Source organism: Diabrotica undecimpunctata, chromosome 5, assembly GCF_040954645.1.
Source record: "Diabrotica undecimpunctata isolate CICGRU chromosome 5, icDiaUnde3, whole genome shotgun sequence".
NCBI classification, from domain to species: domain Eukaryota; kingdom Metazoa; phylum Arthropoda; class Insecta; order Coleoptera; family Chrysomelidae; genus Diabrotica; species Diabrotica undecimpunctata.
This window is the reverse complement of record NC_092807.1, coordinates 97,775,498-97,793,925: the sequence shown is the minus strand read 5'-3', so window position 1 is coordinate 97,793,925 and position 18,428 is coordinate 97,775,498. Positions and strand designations below refer to the sequence as shown.

The 18,428-nt window shown below is 34.4% G+C and overlaps 1 protein-coding gene across 1 annotated transcript; it reads left to right on the top strand.

Moving 5' to 3' along the window:
* Positions 1–440: 440 nt before the first annotated feature.
* LOC140440710 (aldo-keto reductase family 1 member C15-like) lies at positions 441–18,379 on the top strand. The gene is made up of 5 exons (XM_072531072.1): positions 441–633; positions 7,197–7,541; positions 12,173–12,420; positions 13,831–14,094; positions 18,253–18,379. Exons 1-5 carry the CDS (start codon positions 493–495, stop codon positions 18,308–18,310), a joined length of 1,056 nt encoding a protein of 351 aa, XP_072387173.1. The 5' UTR covers positions 441–492; the 3' UTR covers positions 18,311–18,379.
* The last annotated feature ends 49 nt before the right edge of the window (positions 18,380–18,428 follow it).

The window sequence follows — 18,428 nt, the reverse complement described above, 5'->3', positions numbered from 1 at the left end:
TTACATCTATAAAGTAATTGGAACTAGTGACAACATGCATGAGATCAGATGACCCTTAAATTACATCATTAGAGTAACGAACATTATAATTATTGAGACAGTAGGACTAGGTCGATGATAAATAAATAAATATACTTATATCTCGTAGATCTATATCATATCCTATAACCGTTTAACCAATTCATTTCTCTTAAAAATTACTTTCAAATGCTTTTTACGCTTTACTGGTTATATTACATATTCAAAACAATTATCTAGTTGTTTTTACAAGAAATTAACCTGTTTCAAATTGTACCACTGCGTATGGATTATTCTGTAAGTAATATTTAGTTGATATTTAATATATTATTATAAAACATAATGACACAATTAAAGTGATATCCCCAATCGTTCCAAAATTAATAGCTTTGCAATATAGCCTTGATCAAGACGTTTATAAAAGAACAAATAAGTAGAAAAAGGTATATTCTAATTTGTACTATTATATTTTTGATGAAATCTACAAAAATGAACATCCGATTGAGTTATTTTGTACCATGTTTCTTTTATGTCGCAATAGTACAGTCAACGGTCCCATATATGACCATGAATGGAGGAGTTAAAATGCCTGCAATAGGCTATGGAACATTTTTGGTAAGTTTTACCATTAGTTTTAGTTATAACTATTTACATTTATATGTTTATTTATTTGTAAACTTCTGCAGGCTATGTAGTGCTAGCATAACCTTACTATATACATAGTACAAATATACATTTTTTTATTATTAGATGATATTTATAATTTTTTCTTCATAATCAGTCCATATTCGTCCATTAAAATACATTTGTATTGCCAGTGATATAGTCCATTGAAAAGTTACATTAGGGTTCATTTTTGAGAGGACGAAATTGTATTGCGGTGGTGGTGTATATTGGGGGGTGGATAAGAATAAGCTTAAGTTCAAGTTTGTGAAGTCATCACCCTTGTCCACCGGGACACTACAAATTTTTTTATTTTATTAATTTCTCTGGGTTTTTCAGCACTCCGAAATTGACCGGCTTCTTGAATACTCGTAAGAATACGATAAAAACTAACTCTTAGGCTTAGTTTTCTATTATATATTTTTTTATTCGAATAATTTATCATTTTCTTAACATTCGTAGGTCATTATTAATTAATAGTCGACCTTTTCCCTGACCACCTGGACCATATGAGGTAGAGTGTGGAGGTGCGTTTTTTTAAGTGGTATCCTCATTAAGTCTAATCAACGGATAATTTCCAAGCGAAAGTTGATTTCCAGCTATTATTTTTTCATTTTCTTTGATGGTCCAGGCTGCGGTTCAGAATCTAATTCAGTATCGAAGGTTTGCAGAAGAACGGGAGTTAGAATTGGCGTCATCATCATTCTCTTTGCCTTTATCCCTATGCGGTGTAGGCTTTCTTAATTACGTTCCTCATAAGTTTCTATCTTGGGTCATATTATTATTAATACCGTTTACCGACATGTCCTGTCTAAGCGTCTCCCCCTAGGTCTTTTTTGGTCTTCCTTTCCTACTACTTCCAGGAACCCGCAGATCAGCAACTATTCGTATTGGGTGATTCAAATCTCTACGTTAAACATGACCAAAGCATCTTAACCTATTCTCTCTCATCTTGGCAACAATTGGTGCCAATCCTAGACTGCCTCTAATATACCTACTTCTTTTTACCTAATTTTATCCTTTTTTTGTCACTCCACTCATCCATCTAAGCATTCTCTATGCCGCCCGTATACGCTCGTTGTTTCTGTTTCTTTTTAACTACCCAATATTCGGTTGCGTATATCATAGCTGGTCTTATGACTGTTTTATAGAATTTTCCCTTCAGTTTAATTGCATTTTTTTTGTCACACAACACACCACTCGCTTGTTTACACTTCATCCATCCAACCCTAACTCTACTGCATGCATCTCTATCTATTCCCCCATTAGTCTGTAACACCGATCCTAGGTACTTAAAACTATTACTTTTCACAATCATTTCTCCATTCAAATACCTATATAAGTACTAACCTCATCTTTAAATGAACATTCCAAATATTCTGTTTTTGTCCTACTAAGTTTTCAATCTTTTTCCTCAAGAGCTTGTCTCCACTGTTCCAGTTTTTGTTCTAAGTCAATTTCACTATTTCCCACTAACAGTACATCATCCGCAGACATTAAGCACCACGGAATATTACCCTGTAGTTTCGGTGTTATTTGATCCAGAACTAATGAAAATAAATAAGGATTTAGGCTTTGGTGCAATTCTACTTTCACATAAAATATAATAGTCTCTCCCATACCTTTCCTAAAACTAGTTGTTACTCTCTCATACATGTCTCTCACAATCTTTACATATTCACTAGGGACTCCTTTCTTATTGAGTGCCCACCACAGAATCTCCCGACTAACTCTATCATATGCTTTCTCAAGATCAATGAATACCATATGAGCGTTTGTTTCTTTATTCCTACATTTTCCCATCAACTGTCTTATAATGAAAATTGCGTCTGTGGTCCGTCTATTAATTACTCTCTGCCATATTTTCATGGTGTGACGAAGTAGTTTTATGGCCCTGTAGTTTGTACATTGTTGTACAAACCTTGTTTTTGTAGACAGGTACTAATACACTCCTTCTCCATTCATATGGCATTTGTCCAACTTCCATAATTCTATTAAATAGGCCTGTTAACCAATTTGTCTCTGTCTCTCCTAATGCTTTCCACACTTCCACAGGAATATCATCTGGCCCAACTGCTTTTCCTTTCTTAAAAAATAAAAAAATATAATTAACGTCCTTTGGTAAATGCATAGAGCATTTTTAACTGTTGGGCGTTTATCAAAACTTCTTAATCTATCGCCTTCAATATTTTGTTCAAGCAAAATTTTGTTTCCCCGTGTCACCCCGTATTAGATATGAGGAGTTTAAAGGGAAAACAATTATAGTCCACTTTTGGTCGAAATTAAGATAACGAAGTTTTCTAGTGATGAATACATATTACTTTTGGATGGCACGGAGTAAAAGGGAAAAACATTTACAGTCCTTTTATTACAAATGTTAAATGTAACGGTGTACTGGGGAAGAACCATCATAGTCAGCGCGCTGCGAGGGAATAATCGTCAGGGTCTGAAGGCGCCTCCACTTTGTCTCAACGGGTCGGGTCGGGTGCAGCATTTCTGTGATTCTCTTTCTTAGTTTAGCCACAATATATTGCTAAAGAATTCTTTAGCAATATACTGTGGTTTAGCAACTTGGTTTGTGTGTTCTAGTTTGCCAGTTGATTCTATTTGAACAATAGTAAAGTAGTGAGTAGTGAGTACATACTGATTAAAATGGAAAGTAGTGGTAGCGATTGTAGTGATGTAGATGTGGAGAGTGCTGCTAAAAATAGAAGAACAACAGGCCGTGTTCGTGACGTTATGAAACTTCTGAGAGCCACCACTCATGAAGTAGGCCAAATTGCAAGTACCACCGTTTTCGTTGTTTTGGGAACGTCAGTGAAGCCGAAAGGCGACGCTTTTTGCTCAATTCAATGAACTTGCTAACTAAGACGATCAGAATCGGTATTTTGGTCTGATAACCGTTATCCTAAAGAAGGAGTGGAGACCAACAATATAAAAGAAATTTCACAGATAACGCACGAATATTATACAAATCTCTATAAAACAGAACAAAAACCAACCCAAGAAATCCGTACCTAATCAGTTACAAATGAAAATAAAGAACGTTAACTCTGACCTGCAACCAGAAATCAGTAAAAATGAAATAAAAAAGGCACTCAAAGAAATGAAGAATAACAAATCTCCTGGGAAAGATGGAATAACTGTGGAAATGCTAAAAAATGGGGGGAAAACTACAGTGAAAGTCCTTTATATACTAATGAATAAAATATTGAACACAAAACAAATACCCACCACATGGAAAGAGGCCTGAAAAACTATAGGCCCATAACGCTACTGAATGTAATTTACAAACTGTTAACTAAACTACTAACAAACAGATTAACAACTAAGTTAGATAATTACCAGTCAAGAGAGCAAGCCGGTTTTAGAAAAGGGTTCAGTACAAGCGACCATCTGCTTACGATAAGAATATTAATTGAAAAGGCCAACGAATATCAAATCCCAATGTATATGGCATTTGTAGACTTTAAAAAAGCATTCGATAAGGTGGAATATTGGGCAGTAAAGAAGTCTTTACAAAATGGGAGAATAGACTATAGATATACGGACTTAATTTCCAATATATATGATCAAGCAACAACATCCATCAAAATAGTTGAACAAACGGAGCCCATTAAGATACGGGGAGGAGTCAGACAGGGTGATACTATATCACCCAAACTATTCAATCAAGCTTTGCAAGACGTTATGAATTTGCAAGAATTGCAAAATATGATGGATGAATTAAATAGTGAATCAACAAAAATAGGTCTACAAATGAATTATAATAAAACGAAAATTATGACCAACCAACCAGAAGAACTAATAATTACAATTGCACAAACAACTATAGAACAAGTAAAAGAATATGTATATTTGGGACAACTAATTAAATTAAATAAAGAAAATCAGACCGGAGAAATAAACAGAAGGATACGGTTGGCTTGGGTATCCTTCGGAAAACTTTCCTATATACTAAAAAATAGAAAATACCCCCAATACTTAAAAACAAGAGTTTTTAACCAATGTATACTTCCTGTTCTCACCTACGGTTCTCAAATTTGGACGTTTACAAAGGAAAACATGGAAAAAATAGCAAAGACCCAAAGAGCCATGGAAAGGCAAATGCTGAACATCAGGCTATCAGACAAGAAAAGAAATACTTGGATCCGCAACAAAACAAAAGTGACCGATGTATTAACGCAGATAGCAAAACTTAAGTGGAAGTTCGCTGGACATACCATAAGACAGAAAGACGACAGATGGAATAAGATGATTATACACTGGAGACCATATAGTTACAAACGAAAAAGAGGAAGGCCACAAATCCGATGGTCAGATGACTTGAAGAAACACGCAGGCCCGAAGTGGATACAAACTGCCTACAAGAGAGGGACGTGGAAGAAGGAAGAGGAGGCCTATGTCCAAAATTGGATAGCAAGGGCTGATAGATAGAACCGTTATCCCGGTTATGCGTCGACAAATTCGAGTGGGTACAGGGACATCTAATCTTGCTTCTTATTTCTATCGTGTTAGGTGTGGCCCTGATGGAGATCTTCGTGAAGTGCAAGTATTTTTCAAAGCATTCTTATCCATTCATGGAATTTCAGCTTTCAAAGTGCAAAGAATTCGAGAATTACTGGCCTTAACTGCCCCTGTATCGTTAGACGCTAGAGGAAAACACGGAATTAGGCCCCACAAAATTTATAAATATGCTATCCTCAAAGTGACAGAATTTATTGGTTCCTTGAAAGAAAAAAAATCGCATTACTCCCGGAAAAAACTAAGAAAAAAATTAAGTTACATACTATGTACTTGGAAAAAAATTCCGATAATGAATTGTCGTATGACAAGTTTCGCGAAATTTTTAAAACAAATTTTAATACTGCATTCGGTTTTCTTAGAAAGACAGTTGTAGCTAGTGTGACACTATAAAAGCGAAAATATCTGCTCTTTCGCAAAAATTGGATGCCAGCAGTGATGAATATAAAACCCAAATCTTGGAGAAATTACAGGAAAAAAACAACAGGAAACAACTTCATCTTGCAAGAAGTAAAAAATTTTATTCTTAGAAAAGGAAATATCGAAAATTGTCGTCAAAAGCAATCGATACCGAAGCCATAACCATAGACTTCCAAAAAAATTTACCAACCTAATGTGACATCAAACGATGTCTACTATAAAGGCAACTTAATTTTATAAGCTTTAATGTACGTGTATTGGCTGATTCTATTACTTTTTTATATGCTTTTGACGAATGGGTAGCAAAAAAGTGTTCGATGATTCATCACTTTGTTTATAACGTACTGTCATCTCAGGTTCAAAATTTAAAAATATTTTGCGACTCTTGTGGAGGGCAAAATAAAAATTACAGTTTTTCGGTTCCTTCATTATCTAGTTCAGACATTTGGGTTCAAATGACAGTTTGACTTTGTGAAAGTAATTTTTCCCATCAGAGGACATTCTCATCTAGAGTGCGACCGGGACATGAGTTTAATTAATGATAAAGCCTATACGGAAACTCTAGGATGATTGGAGAGAAGTCTTCCGCAACAGTAGAGTGAAACCGAAACCGTTCCAAGTGATGGACTGTGGGAAAGATATTAAATTTCTGAATTGGACTAAGCATTTTTCCAACAAGTATACCAAGAAATGCCCAATGCATTTCGATACCTATTCGAGTGTTGGAAATCAGGAAAAATAGCCTTCAATTTATCTTTCACAAGAATACCTATTCTGGGTAATTTGCAAGATCGCTGTTCGAATGCAAAAATTAAACGAAACCCGAAAAGAAATTTAAGGAAGGCTCATAATATTACAACTCCGGAAGTTACTATGCAACAATCACCCGAAGTTATAAGATCTGCTCCACTTGGCCAAATATTTGGAAAACGTAAACTCTAGGAAGTTCTACACTGATTTACAAGGTACTGAACAGAAGGGAAGTTCGAAGGAAGAAACATTTTGTGACGTAGAAGCTTGAAGGTATTAGGAAAGAACGTTCATGGCCCATGTCGGTACACTCAATTTTTGGTGTGATGTTTCGCAAATAAAATATTTTTTGTCTTCTCTTGATTTTTCCTCTGAAACATGTCAACGTACCACTGAAAAAATTTACCGGTTTATACGGTTGAGTTAAAACAATCTGTTTTAATTTGAAACATTAAATTTCGATTTCCATGAAAACTGTTTTTGTGGAATCAGATTGTTTTCCCCCTGTCTCCTCATGTATCTACCTTATTTATAATTTTTAATTAATTTATTACAAAAGTTTTATTTTTTATTCTAATATCTCGTTTATTTATTATTACATACTCAAAACGTTCACAGATTATTTGTTTCTAGAAGTAAATATTCCCAATTTTTGCGCCCCTCAAAGTTAGTGTGGGCTCTCCGGCACCCGCGGAACCCGCTGTGGCGACGAATGTGACCAGAATGATTTCCCTCGCGAAATTCATAACATTACATTAAAATATTCACATACTGTAATTAATCGAATCTAGTTCTTAGTGAAAATTTGAATTTAATTGTAGATGATGAACGAAACAGTTTTAAAAATAGCCCTAAACGAAGCGTTAAAAGTAGGCTACCGTCATATCGATACTGCACAATTTTATATGAACGAACAAGTAGTCGGAAAAGTTCTCAACGAATGGTTATCTTCGGGAAAGTTGAAAAGGGAAGATTTATTTGTCACAACCAAATTGCATATAATTAATGAGTTTCCCCATAAAGTAGATTCTGCTTTGAAAGAATCTTTAGAAAAGCTGCAGCTAGATTATGTCGATCTGTTTCTTATTCATTTTCCCATCGCTGTAGACCTGACAAAAGAAGGAGGCTTTGTTCCTAGGCCGACCGATCTAGTTGGAGTGTGGAAGGTAAGTGGTAGTTTATTAGTCAGTAATATTCAAATTAAAACACTTGTTGACAAAAGCATTACACATATATTATCACTCCATCCGTTTATCCATTAGTTTATCAGGACAATGTCTGATAAAATTTCGAATCTTGGATTATGAAATTATGTTTGCTAATTACTCGAGGAATTGCCACAGTCACGGTGATTTGACTATATTTATATGTATGTTTCGAAAGATTTACGCGGTTAGTACAATTAAATCTAGAGTTAAAATTGTAGCATTTGTATTTTCTTTCGTATGTATGTAAAAATCACCCTGTATGAATTAAAACGCCGAAGAATATGTTCAGTGTATTTCTATTTCCTATCGTATAAGTTAAAACACCGAAAAAGTATTTTCTATCCTTTTGCATCGCTGGAATTGATAATAAACACATTTTAAAGTTTGTTTATATATCACAGATGCGTATTTCCTTGGTATTTCTTTGATCGTGAAACCGATTTAGAATATTTTGCGCGTCAAATAAACAGAATATATTAGTTTATGCTTTGTTGATAACGAGTTGGGCGAATGAGTTTTAAAGATTATGACTTTCGGTAAAGCCGTTCTTAAAGGCGTTTAGTTTTATTGGAGTCCAAATTTTTCTTCAAATTGGTAACGTTTTTTCATTTTTCGTCTTTTGTCTTGGGAAAATGTGTATTATTGTTAATTGTGCAGTTAGAGAGGTTGGATTAAGATTTTAAAGAGAGAAGACGTGGGTGTGGGTGGCTGGAAGGAACCGGCAAATTGTTTGTGGATATGTGAATTCACTCAAATGTAATGTGCCAGTTTTTGTCTGAGTAATCACTGTTTTGTTTCGTGCTGTGTTTTACCTGAGGAATTTGTAAGACGGCGTTCCAAACAATTTTATAGATTTCCACATGGTTCCAAGCAGAAGCTTGAGTTTTTAAAAGCCACAACATATCTCCTCAACTAAGCAAAAATCCTTGGCGAATTGGTTTCTAGTACTCATAAAGAATATACCGGAATAAAAGGAAAAAAACAGTTATGGAAAATGGCTTCGATATGGACGCAATAGCGACATATATGACAATAAATTACGAATCTCGAAATCCAAAGATTTCTAATTGTCAAAACCAAATTCAGATTTTTGCATGAATCTGTGCCTTCTAACAATTACAAGGCAAAACAGACGTTGATAAAAATGTAAGCAGGCCCAAATATATCACTTATCTTCTACAGAGCGCTAATACGTTCAGTGATAGACTATGGATGTATCTTATATGGAAATGCAAGTTTGACTCAACTGGAGATATTCAAAAAAATAAAAAATAACTGTTTACGACTTTGTCTTGGATGTTGAAAAAGCATACCAACAGGTATTTTAGAAATCGAAGCAGCAGAGCCTCCTTTGTATCTTAGACAACAATTTTTGTGTGATGTTTTTAGATAGATAGTTCCTTCTAGCGACATAAAAAGCATCCAAAAGTGATAATTAGTTATCAACACCTAATTCAAATTAGTAGCTTAAAATATATCCAAAAAATTCAAATGTCTATTTACACTTCAGAGTTCAGCGCAATTCTTCAGGCTTTGAGGTATATTATTGCCCATCACAAGAGTAAGTTATATTAACAGATAGCAAAAGTTCGGTAGATACAATAATACAAACTAAGTTATCAAGGTCTTCATCAGTCGTGATTATAAGAATTTTAGAAGCGGTACAGTCACTTACGAATAAAGGTAAACAAATTCCTTTGGTTTGGATTAAGGCCCATTATGGAATTAACGGAAATGAATAGTGTATTTTTATGTATGAGAGAGTAATAAAACAATAAATTATGTATGCAAATCCCTAAACTGTTGATACGGGTGACTCAATGAAAAACAGATATTTGTCAACAAGTTTACAGAAGTATATAGGAAAACAATTTTAAATTGAGTATGACCACCAGGTATAAAGGTTGGAGCAGAATAGAATACAATAGTTGTGAGGTTACTAATCCCTAAATAAGGTTGCCAGTGTCGGAGTGATGGAGGTCAACAGGTACTAATGAATTTGCAAGAAATGTAAGATGTTTATTTTATTGGTTATATATAACCAATAAAAGTTTAATAAGTACCTACCTATTTGCAAAATAAAGTTTAATTCTTTAGATAAAAATAAAACGTTTTATTTTATCTATTTGCAAAATAAAGTTTAATTCTTTGCCTATTTGCAAAATAAAGTTGAAATGAGTGCATTCCACGAAGTAAGGGTTTCAACAATAAAACATTTAATTCTTTAATTCCAGGAATCTACGACAGTAATTGACTAGATAATTACCTTCTAAACTTATTCCACAGAAAATGTGATAGTGGGTTTTTCCATTTTGTATATAGGAAGGTCCAAGTGGCGTATTCAAAATTCTTAACAGTTCACTAAAAGTAGGTCCTTCAGTTGCAAGGTGCAGTTTATTGTGTATACTAGTGTTATGGAAAATTTGGAAGTGCCGTGTAAACGCCGAAAAATTGGTCCTCTAACAGTTAATGAAAAAACATTAATATTTAATTGTTTTAAATCATTTACAGACAAACGTTTATGTGAAAGTGTTGATGAGACCGTTGAGTTAGTTAGCAGTACACTTGGTGTTGGGAAATCTACGATTTACAGAGTTATTAAAGAAGAGAAATGTGGTAGTTTTCAAATGCCACGTAATGCTCCAGGGAAACCAAAATTTCAAATAGAATATCATTTTAAAGAAGGACTTCGACGGAAAGTGCATGAATTCTTCTTTAGACAAGAATTTCCAACATTGGATAAAGTTCTTGTCTCAGTTCGAGATGATAAGGATTACCCAGAAATGAGTCGAAGTACGTTATGGAAACTTTTAAAAGAAATAGGCTTCCGCTGGAAAAAGAATCCCAGAAAGTCCATTTTATTAGAAAGAAGCGATATTGTCATATGGAGAAGACATTTTCTAAGAACCATAAAGGAAATGAGAAACCAAAAAAGAAAAATATTTTATCTTGATGAAACATGGATCAACGAGGGTCATACACCAAATAAATTTTGGCAGGATGAAACTGTTACAAGTCAAAGGCACGCTTTTGTAAATAACTTATCTACTGGTTTAAACCCACCATCAGGAAAGGGACGCAGGCTGATAATAGTACACATTGGCAGTTCAGACGGTTTTGTTGAAGGTGGTTTATTAACTTTTGAATCAACTCGTACCGGTGACTACCATGAAGACATGAACGCTGATGTCTTTCAAGAATGGTTCGAACAAATGATAGATCTTCTTCCTAAGAACTGTGTAATAGTAATGGATAATGCAAGTTATCACTCCAGACTTATAGAAGGACTGCCCACAACCAAGTGGTTAAAAAAAGACTTGCAGAATTGGCTGAGTTCAAAAAATATTACGTACCATCCCGGATCTATAAGAAAGGAACTTTATTCGTTGTGTGCCCTTCATAAAGAAAAATTTAAAAAATACGAAATTGATGAAATTGCCAAAAATCGTGGAATGACCGTACTTAGATCCCCTCCATATCATTGTGAATTAAACCCGATTGAACTGGTATGGGCACAGTTCTGAAAGTTCATCTTCTGAATCTGATTTGGATTTGTAACAAGTAGCTGTAAGTTTTATATTAATATTTTTATTCATCTATTTAACATACCTTAGACGGTTTTAAAAACTCTTTTTCTCTTTTGTAATTTTTAAAAATTAAAAAAAATGTGAATTTTTTAAAACCCTTTTTAATGTAGGCCAGTCAGTTCTAATATAGTGTGTGATAAAAGAGGTCACTTTTGTTTACATACACATAACACTTTATAACACTGAAATAATTCATTTATTTTTTACAATTATTCAAAGTAATTTTTCAATTAATCTTGAGCACGCCCATGGAGTGGTCGGAGCTACCAGTTAAAATTATGCTAATTACTCTCTCGTTCATAAAAATAAACTATAGCAAAGGATGCTACTACAACAGGAAAAACGATAGAGGAACCATAAATGCCAGTCACTGATATACGACAATGGGGTAAGAAAAAACAAATGGAACAATGCCAACAGCAATATGACATCTCATTGAAAGGTATAAGATTTCATGATATCCAACTAAAAATTTATATAAAATCGTGGTTTTACGGTCTTACCAATCGGCACTTCATTAAGACTTTAAACAGACCAAGGAACAAACATGGTTTATATCCATCCCACAAAAATAAACTGGGGTTGGCCAATTCTCAAAACTGAGTTTGCGGAGAGTTGGGTACATTAGAACATGTGATTTTTGATTGTCCAAGCTCCAAATTCTAAACCAAACGTTATACAAAAATCTACAAACAGCAGGCGCTACTCTCCCCACCAATTTAAATGCCATTAAAATGCCAAATCAAAAAAAGAATAAGAATAAAATAATTATATACAATAAAAAAGTTACAAAAAAATACATAATGAAAAATAAAACACAAAGAGGGTCTAAACCTTCGAGGTATTGAATCGAGTTTAGGTCTTTAGGTCTTCGAGTTTAGTATTTAGGTTTAGCATTTAGTAGTATAGTTTTAATATAGGAGAAAATTACACTAAAATAACTACTTAATGCCACATTGCCTCTCCATTCTTCTTATAGATATCTAAAAAATGTCGTTTTAGAAAATGGAAGAACAAGTTGATTTGGGAAGAACAAGAACTATAGGAGTCTCTAACTTTAACCAAACCCAGATGGAAAAAATTATGTCACACGCTAGGATTAAACCGGCAAACCATCAACTTGAGCTTCATCCCTATTACCAACAAAGAGAATTGCGTAGATATTGTAGGAAACATAACATTGTCGTTGTTGCTTATTCGTCTTTGGGTGCTCCGGGATTCTATGAGTTCGTGAAATCTGTTGGTCTGGAGTAAGTAATAAATTAATAAAAAAGTAAATAATAATACAGATTGATGAATTTAGACTATTTTTTATGTCATTATTCATTCTTTATCAATCATTATTTAGACTGTCCATTTAATTTATCTTGGCTGGTAGAGGAAAGAAGAAACCTGAAAGATGGAAATTGGCAGTCTGGAAACTGGCAGTTCGAATTTTGGCTATCCTCATTGCTATTTCGCACGGAAATTTGCTATTGCTATATCGTATACCTACACAAAATAGTTAATTGGAGTTACAACCAAATCAATCTCTTAAATTAGCCAAGACGTCTTTCTTCTCTCTATACTTCTTCCTACAATTTTTTCTTGAATTATGATCGCACCAGGGTGGTCTGGGAGTCCGTTCCTGACGCTCTACCCTCCATGTAGTACCTGTGTTGCTACAGGAACACCTGCTTATCCCTGTATGTGCGAACCGGTGAACGCAGGTAGGAATAAGATCCAGACGGCCACGTTACTGTACTTACATTCATTGAAATAAGACAAATCGCACTTTGCGTGCGTTTCTGCGGTCTCTACACTACACTTGGATTGACGGCTCACCACCTCTCATTCTATCCCATTATTCGCCTCCATACCTGTCGCACTCTTGTAAAAAAAATGTCACCACATTTAGTTGGCTTCCAGGCCGTATGAAGCCGTGCGAAAAGCTAATTTTGTGCATCATGAGACATGACTTTTCAATAATTAGTTTATAAATGACAAAATAAGTATATTAATAATGGGTTATTTATTTCTTTATTATTTAGAACAACATATTACAACCATCTTGTCTTACTTACAATTATTATATTCGTTGACTTTGACGTAAGTCATAAGTACACTGTAGCCAACCTACACTATTGTACCGTCCTATACTTAACAATGACATTTGATAAGTCCTGCGCTGTGACCAGACTGACCAGATTACCAGTACCCTAACCTAACCTAACCTAACCCTCTTTTCTACGATCGCCTATTACGATAGGCAGGGGCCATAGCATCCAGGTGTGGGAGGAAGTCCGAACTGGAAGGAGACCACGCGGACCATAGGCGAGATAATATAGCAGGGGACCTAAGCACTATGGGCGTGGAGAATTGGATGGAGGTTGCTCAAGACAGAAAACAGTGGAGGCATGTTGTCGAGTCGGCTAAAACCCACGAAGGGTTGTAACGCTACGGAGTAAGTAAGTTAATAAGTAAGGGGCCATAGCATTAGCAGTAGCTCTTTGTCCTTTCGCCGAGTAAGGTAGGCTACTTGGATCGGCCGCTACTAAATAGCCGAAGAGTTATTAGAAAATAGTTTCAATATTTCCTTTCTTATTACGAATTGCTTTATACATGTTTTTCTAGTGTTAAAGTTTTTCTAAAACGATATAAATAGAAATAATAATTTTTAGTCCAATAAAAGTGCCACCTGTGTTGGACAATCCGGAAATAAAAAGGATAGCTGCGAAACATAAAAGAACTGCTGCTCAAGTTATTCTGAGATTCGTTTATCAATTGGGTGTAGTTGTTATACCGAAAAGTGATCATAAAAATAGAATCAAAGAAAATTTCCAAATCTTCGATTTTTCTTTGGATAGAAACGATATGAAACAAATGAGAAAACTAGATCTAGGAGCACAGGGCAAAATTTTTGATTTCAAATTTTTGCACCCTGAGTAAGTACATTTTATTATATTTATTTATTTCCAAGTAGATTCATAAAAAGAAAAAATACTCGTAGCTTTTGTTGAACTCGAGATATGAATAAAAGCGCATAAACATAAATATTTATTTATTATAACTTAAAATTAAATATGTGAAAGATCATACAAATATCTCGATCATTAAAACTTAATGTCCAATTAAATGTTCAAATTGTTTTCCGTCGTTGTCCACACAAAGATGTAATCTTTCGCGCGTAGACATAACAGCTGCTTCAATCTCAGCTGTTGATGTACTATTTATTTCGTTTACAATGCGCTGTTTCATGTCGTTTCGCGTAGTTGGTCGAGTTTGGCACACTAAGTCCTTCAATCTTCCCCACAGATAAAAGTAGAGAGATGTTAAGTCTGGCGATCTAGCTGGCCATGAAAATATACTTCCCCTTCCAATCCATTCATTTGGATAACTTGCATACAACTAATCTCAAACTCGCCTGAAAAAGTGCGCAGGATGCCCGTCATGTTTTAATATCATATATCTTCTTGTTTGTAAGGAAATATCTTCCAATAAAACAGGAAACTGATTTTCCAGAAAATCCAAATATGTTTTGCCATTTAAAGTTCTATCAAAGAAATACGGACCTACGATATTTCCATCAACTATACCACACCAAACATTAAGACTACATCTACCTTGAACCTGCACCCCATGTATCCAGTGCGGATTTTCCTCAGCCCAATAATGCATATTATGCAGATTAACACCACCCGCACTATTAAACGTTGCCTCGTCTGTCCACAAAATCTTTGACATGATATGCGGTTGTTCTTCTAGCAGACCTAACATCCAATTGCAGTAATCCAGCCTTGTATCAAAATCTCTCTCATGTAAAGCTTGGTAGAGAACTACATGATAAGGATGCAGTGTAAAAAACAGAACAACAAATATTGGTGAAAAAGAAACCACTCTATTTACTAAAACTCAAAAAATCTTCAAAAATCCACAATTGTTTCACAAGATAAATCGTGCATAAGTATTTTTAAGAAACGAATGAAAGGATAAAAGCGCCGTGTTGCCGTTTTTATCGATATATATATATATATATATATATATATATATATATATATATATATATATATATATATATATATATATATATATATATATATATAACGTTCACTTTATAATATGAAAAACCAACCTGTGATGTTTTAAAATCCTTAGAACAATAGTTTTGGGTATGTTTAATTCTATAGAGATTTGCCGACTACTTATATGTGGAATATGCTGAATTAAAACAAGAACATTGATTGAATTATCTTCGGTGATACCTCTACTACGTCGTTTAAAACAAGGACGATGAAAACTACCACCAGTTCCTCTTAATCTTCATGCCTTTCTTTTAAATACTTCTTTGCCATAATGTCTCCTGTCAGGATATTTACAGAATATATACGTGAGGCAATAGCGGCATTTTGGTGACATTCGAAATAATCTCCAATTATATCATACTATTCTGCATTTGATATACTCATCACGAATATTGGTACTGATAATTAATTACTAATATTACCAATATTAATATCTATTGAAAAAGTGCAATCTTTAATTCTAATTATATTATAACACTTCTTAACAATGTTTTGACTGCTGTCAATAAATAAACAATATGAACTCCCCGTCAAATTCATTCGTAGCCTACTCAGTTTCAAAAAAACTATTTTTAATCATATGAAATAACAATGGTCAAAATAGGTATCAACATAAAGATTCTTTTGCTATAAAAAATTTGAAAGTACCTACCTACCGACTTATTTTTTAATTTAATATATAATACAGGGTGAGTCAATACTATACTTACTTATGTTTATGTGTTTTTATTCATACCTCGAGTTCGACAAAAGCTATTAACATGCGGGTTACGCCGTTTTGTTACGAATTTAATCCAGTTCCATTGTAATTTACAATAAATAGGTGTTTCCATTAAATATTTCGAAGAAAAACAAATTTTAATTTTTTCTATTCGAAAGTACCCTCTAATTATGACAATTCAAACTAAATTCAATTATTTTATAGTAGACATAAATTAATTTATCTACACTCTTTCTAATGACACTAATTTCGTTAAAATCGGTTGATCCAAACCAAAGTTATAAGTTTTTATCCACAAATACTTTCCCACTCTGCCCCACCCTTTATTTGAAAAAATAAAAAAAAAGTACTTAAACAACTGTGTGTAGAATTTAGACCTCTTTCTAGTTTACTTATTTTACACTTGGTATAATTGGGCATATTTCCCAAAAAACTGCTTTTCAAAGTTTTCTTCACAGGTTACGCCACCTAGCGGTGAACCCAGAAACTTGAAAGTTATATCCAGCGATTTCTCTTGCCCACTTTTACTAAGGAATTTTTTCTCGTAAAGGTATAACATGAATAGTTTCTGATATGTAGCCGAGAGATCGGCTTATTGGACCACCCGGTACATAATAACATACCTATAACTACATAGATATAAATACGTATTAAATATATGATATGATATACTCAGTGACATTAGAAGTGTTACACCCAGAAGGAATAATTTCTTGAACTTAATTTTTTGGCAACATGGTAGATTTACATCAAGAATTTTTATTAACAAGTAATCAAAAAAAAAATTAATAATGTGTTTGGCGACCCCGTAGATGAATACACTCCTGTATACGTCTAGGCATGGACAAAATGAGATGTTCAATGTCTGCTTGTGGCTCCTCGTTCCAAGCAACTTAAACTTCATGTATTAACTGTGCCAGAGTCTGTGCAGGATGGTGCAAAGTGGAGAGTCTCCTTCACATCATATCCCATACATGTTCGATAGGATTTAAATCCGGAACACGGGGCGGCCGTGGCAACATATTGACGCCAGCTTCTTGGAAAAAGTCCATAGTTTGATGAGCAATATGGGGACGCACGTTGTGTTGCTGAAGAGAAGCCGTCGAGATAAGGCAGTAAACTGGTTTGTAAGATGTCTTCAATATAACGCGCAGCTGTGATATTGCCTCGAATAAACACAAATGGTGATCGGTTACCATAGGCAATAGCCCCCCAAACCATTACTCCAACTGACCTGTATACATGCCTCTCAACAGCAAACCCGATATCTCGTCGTTCTCCACGGTGGCGTCTTACCATCCTACGACCATTATGCATTCCTAAACAGAATCGTAATTCATCGCTGAATGCTACATTACGCCATTCTGCTTCCCAATGCTGCCGTTCTCTGCACCAATTCAAACGTTGATGACCGTGGTCCGCAGTCTAAGACAGCAGTAGTCATGGGAGGAATGAAACCAGTCCAAAGGCTCGAATACGACGGTATAGTGTACGCATACTAACAGGTCTACCTACTACTCCAAACCATTGGTCAGCAATTTGACGCGCAGTAGCAAAACGGTCTCGCAGAGCCAGTAATCTAAAGCGCCTATCTTGACGCTCTGTGGTACGCCTTGGTTGACCAGTTGGTCTTCTTCGTATTCCTCTGCCTTAGTTTGTCCACACACGATAGACACGCATAGCCGTCATTGCCGTACAATTAACACGACGGCCAATTTCGCGATACGACAAACCCATATCTTTATACACAATACATCTACCCCTGTCAAAATCGCTAAAATTGTGGTAATTATGGTTTATTCGAACTCGAGGCATTTGATTACACTGAATACAATTAGACTGAGGAACAATAACTAAAAATTTCTATACGAACCGGTTTTCACAGGTCGGTCTCTCACAAAAAAATTTAAAAGATAAAACTTTATTTTTACAAAAAGTAGAAGAGATAAACCATTGGTATTGTTATCATAGAATGTTTTAAATATAGTCATTCTGTTGCCAAAAAATTAAATTCAAGAAATTACTCCTTCTGGGTGTAACACTTCTAATGTCACTGAGTATATTTAATTTTATATTTATTATTCCAATCCTATTAAAATATTATATGTACTTGAACTTTTTTGTTAATTTTAGCGAATCCGCTCCTGGAAGGTCTGTTGTTTGTTATTATAATACTAAATTGTGGTAGGGTGATCCCACAAGCGTCAGGCAAATTTGTTATATCTTGACGGAAACTATTGATCTTGTGTAGTTTTCCAAATTATTTATCAGAACCATTATTAATACATATTTTATTTTAGGATATTCGACCACCCTGAGTACCCTTTTGCAGACCTAAAATATCGAAAAGCCACATAAATATTTAAATTTTTGTTTAAATGTATGTAGACATAAATATTTTTATTTAAATATATGTATATATAAAACAAAACTTTTTGTTTTAGTTTTCCTAGTCGAAAAAGCCAAGAGTTGTTTT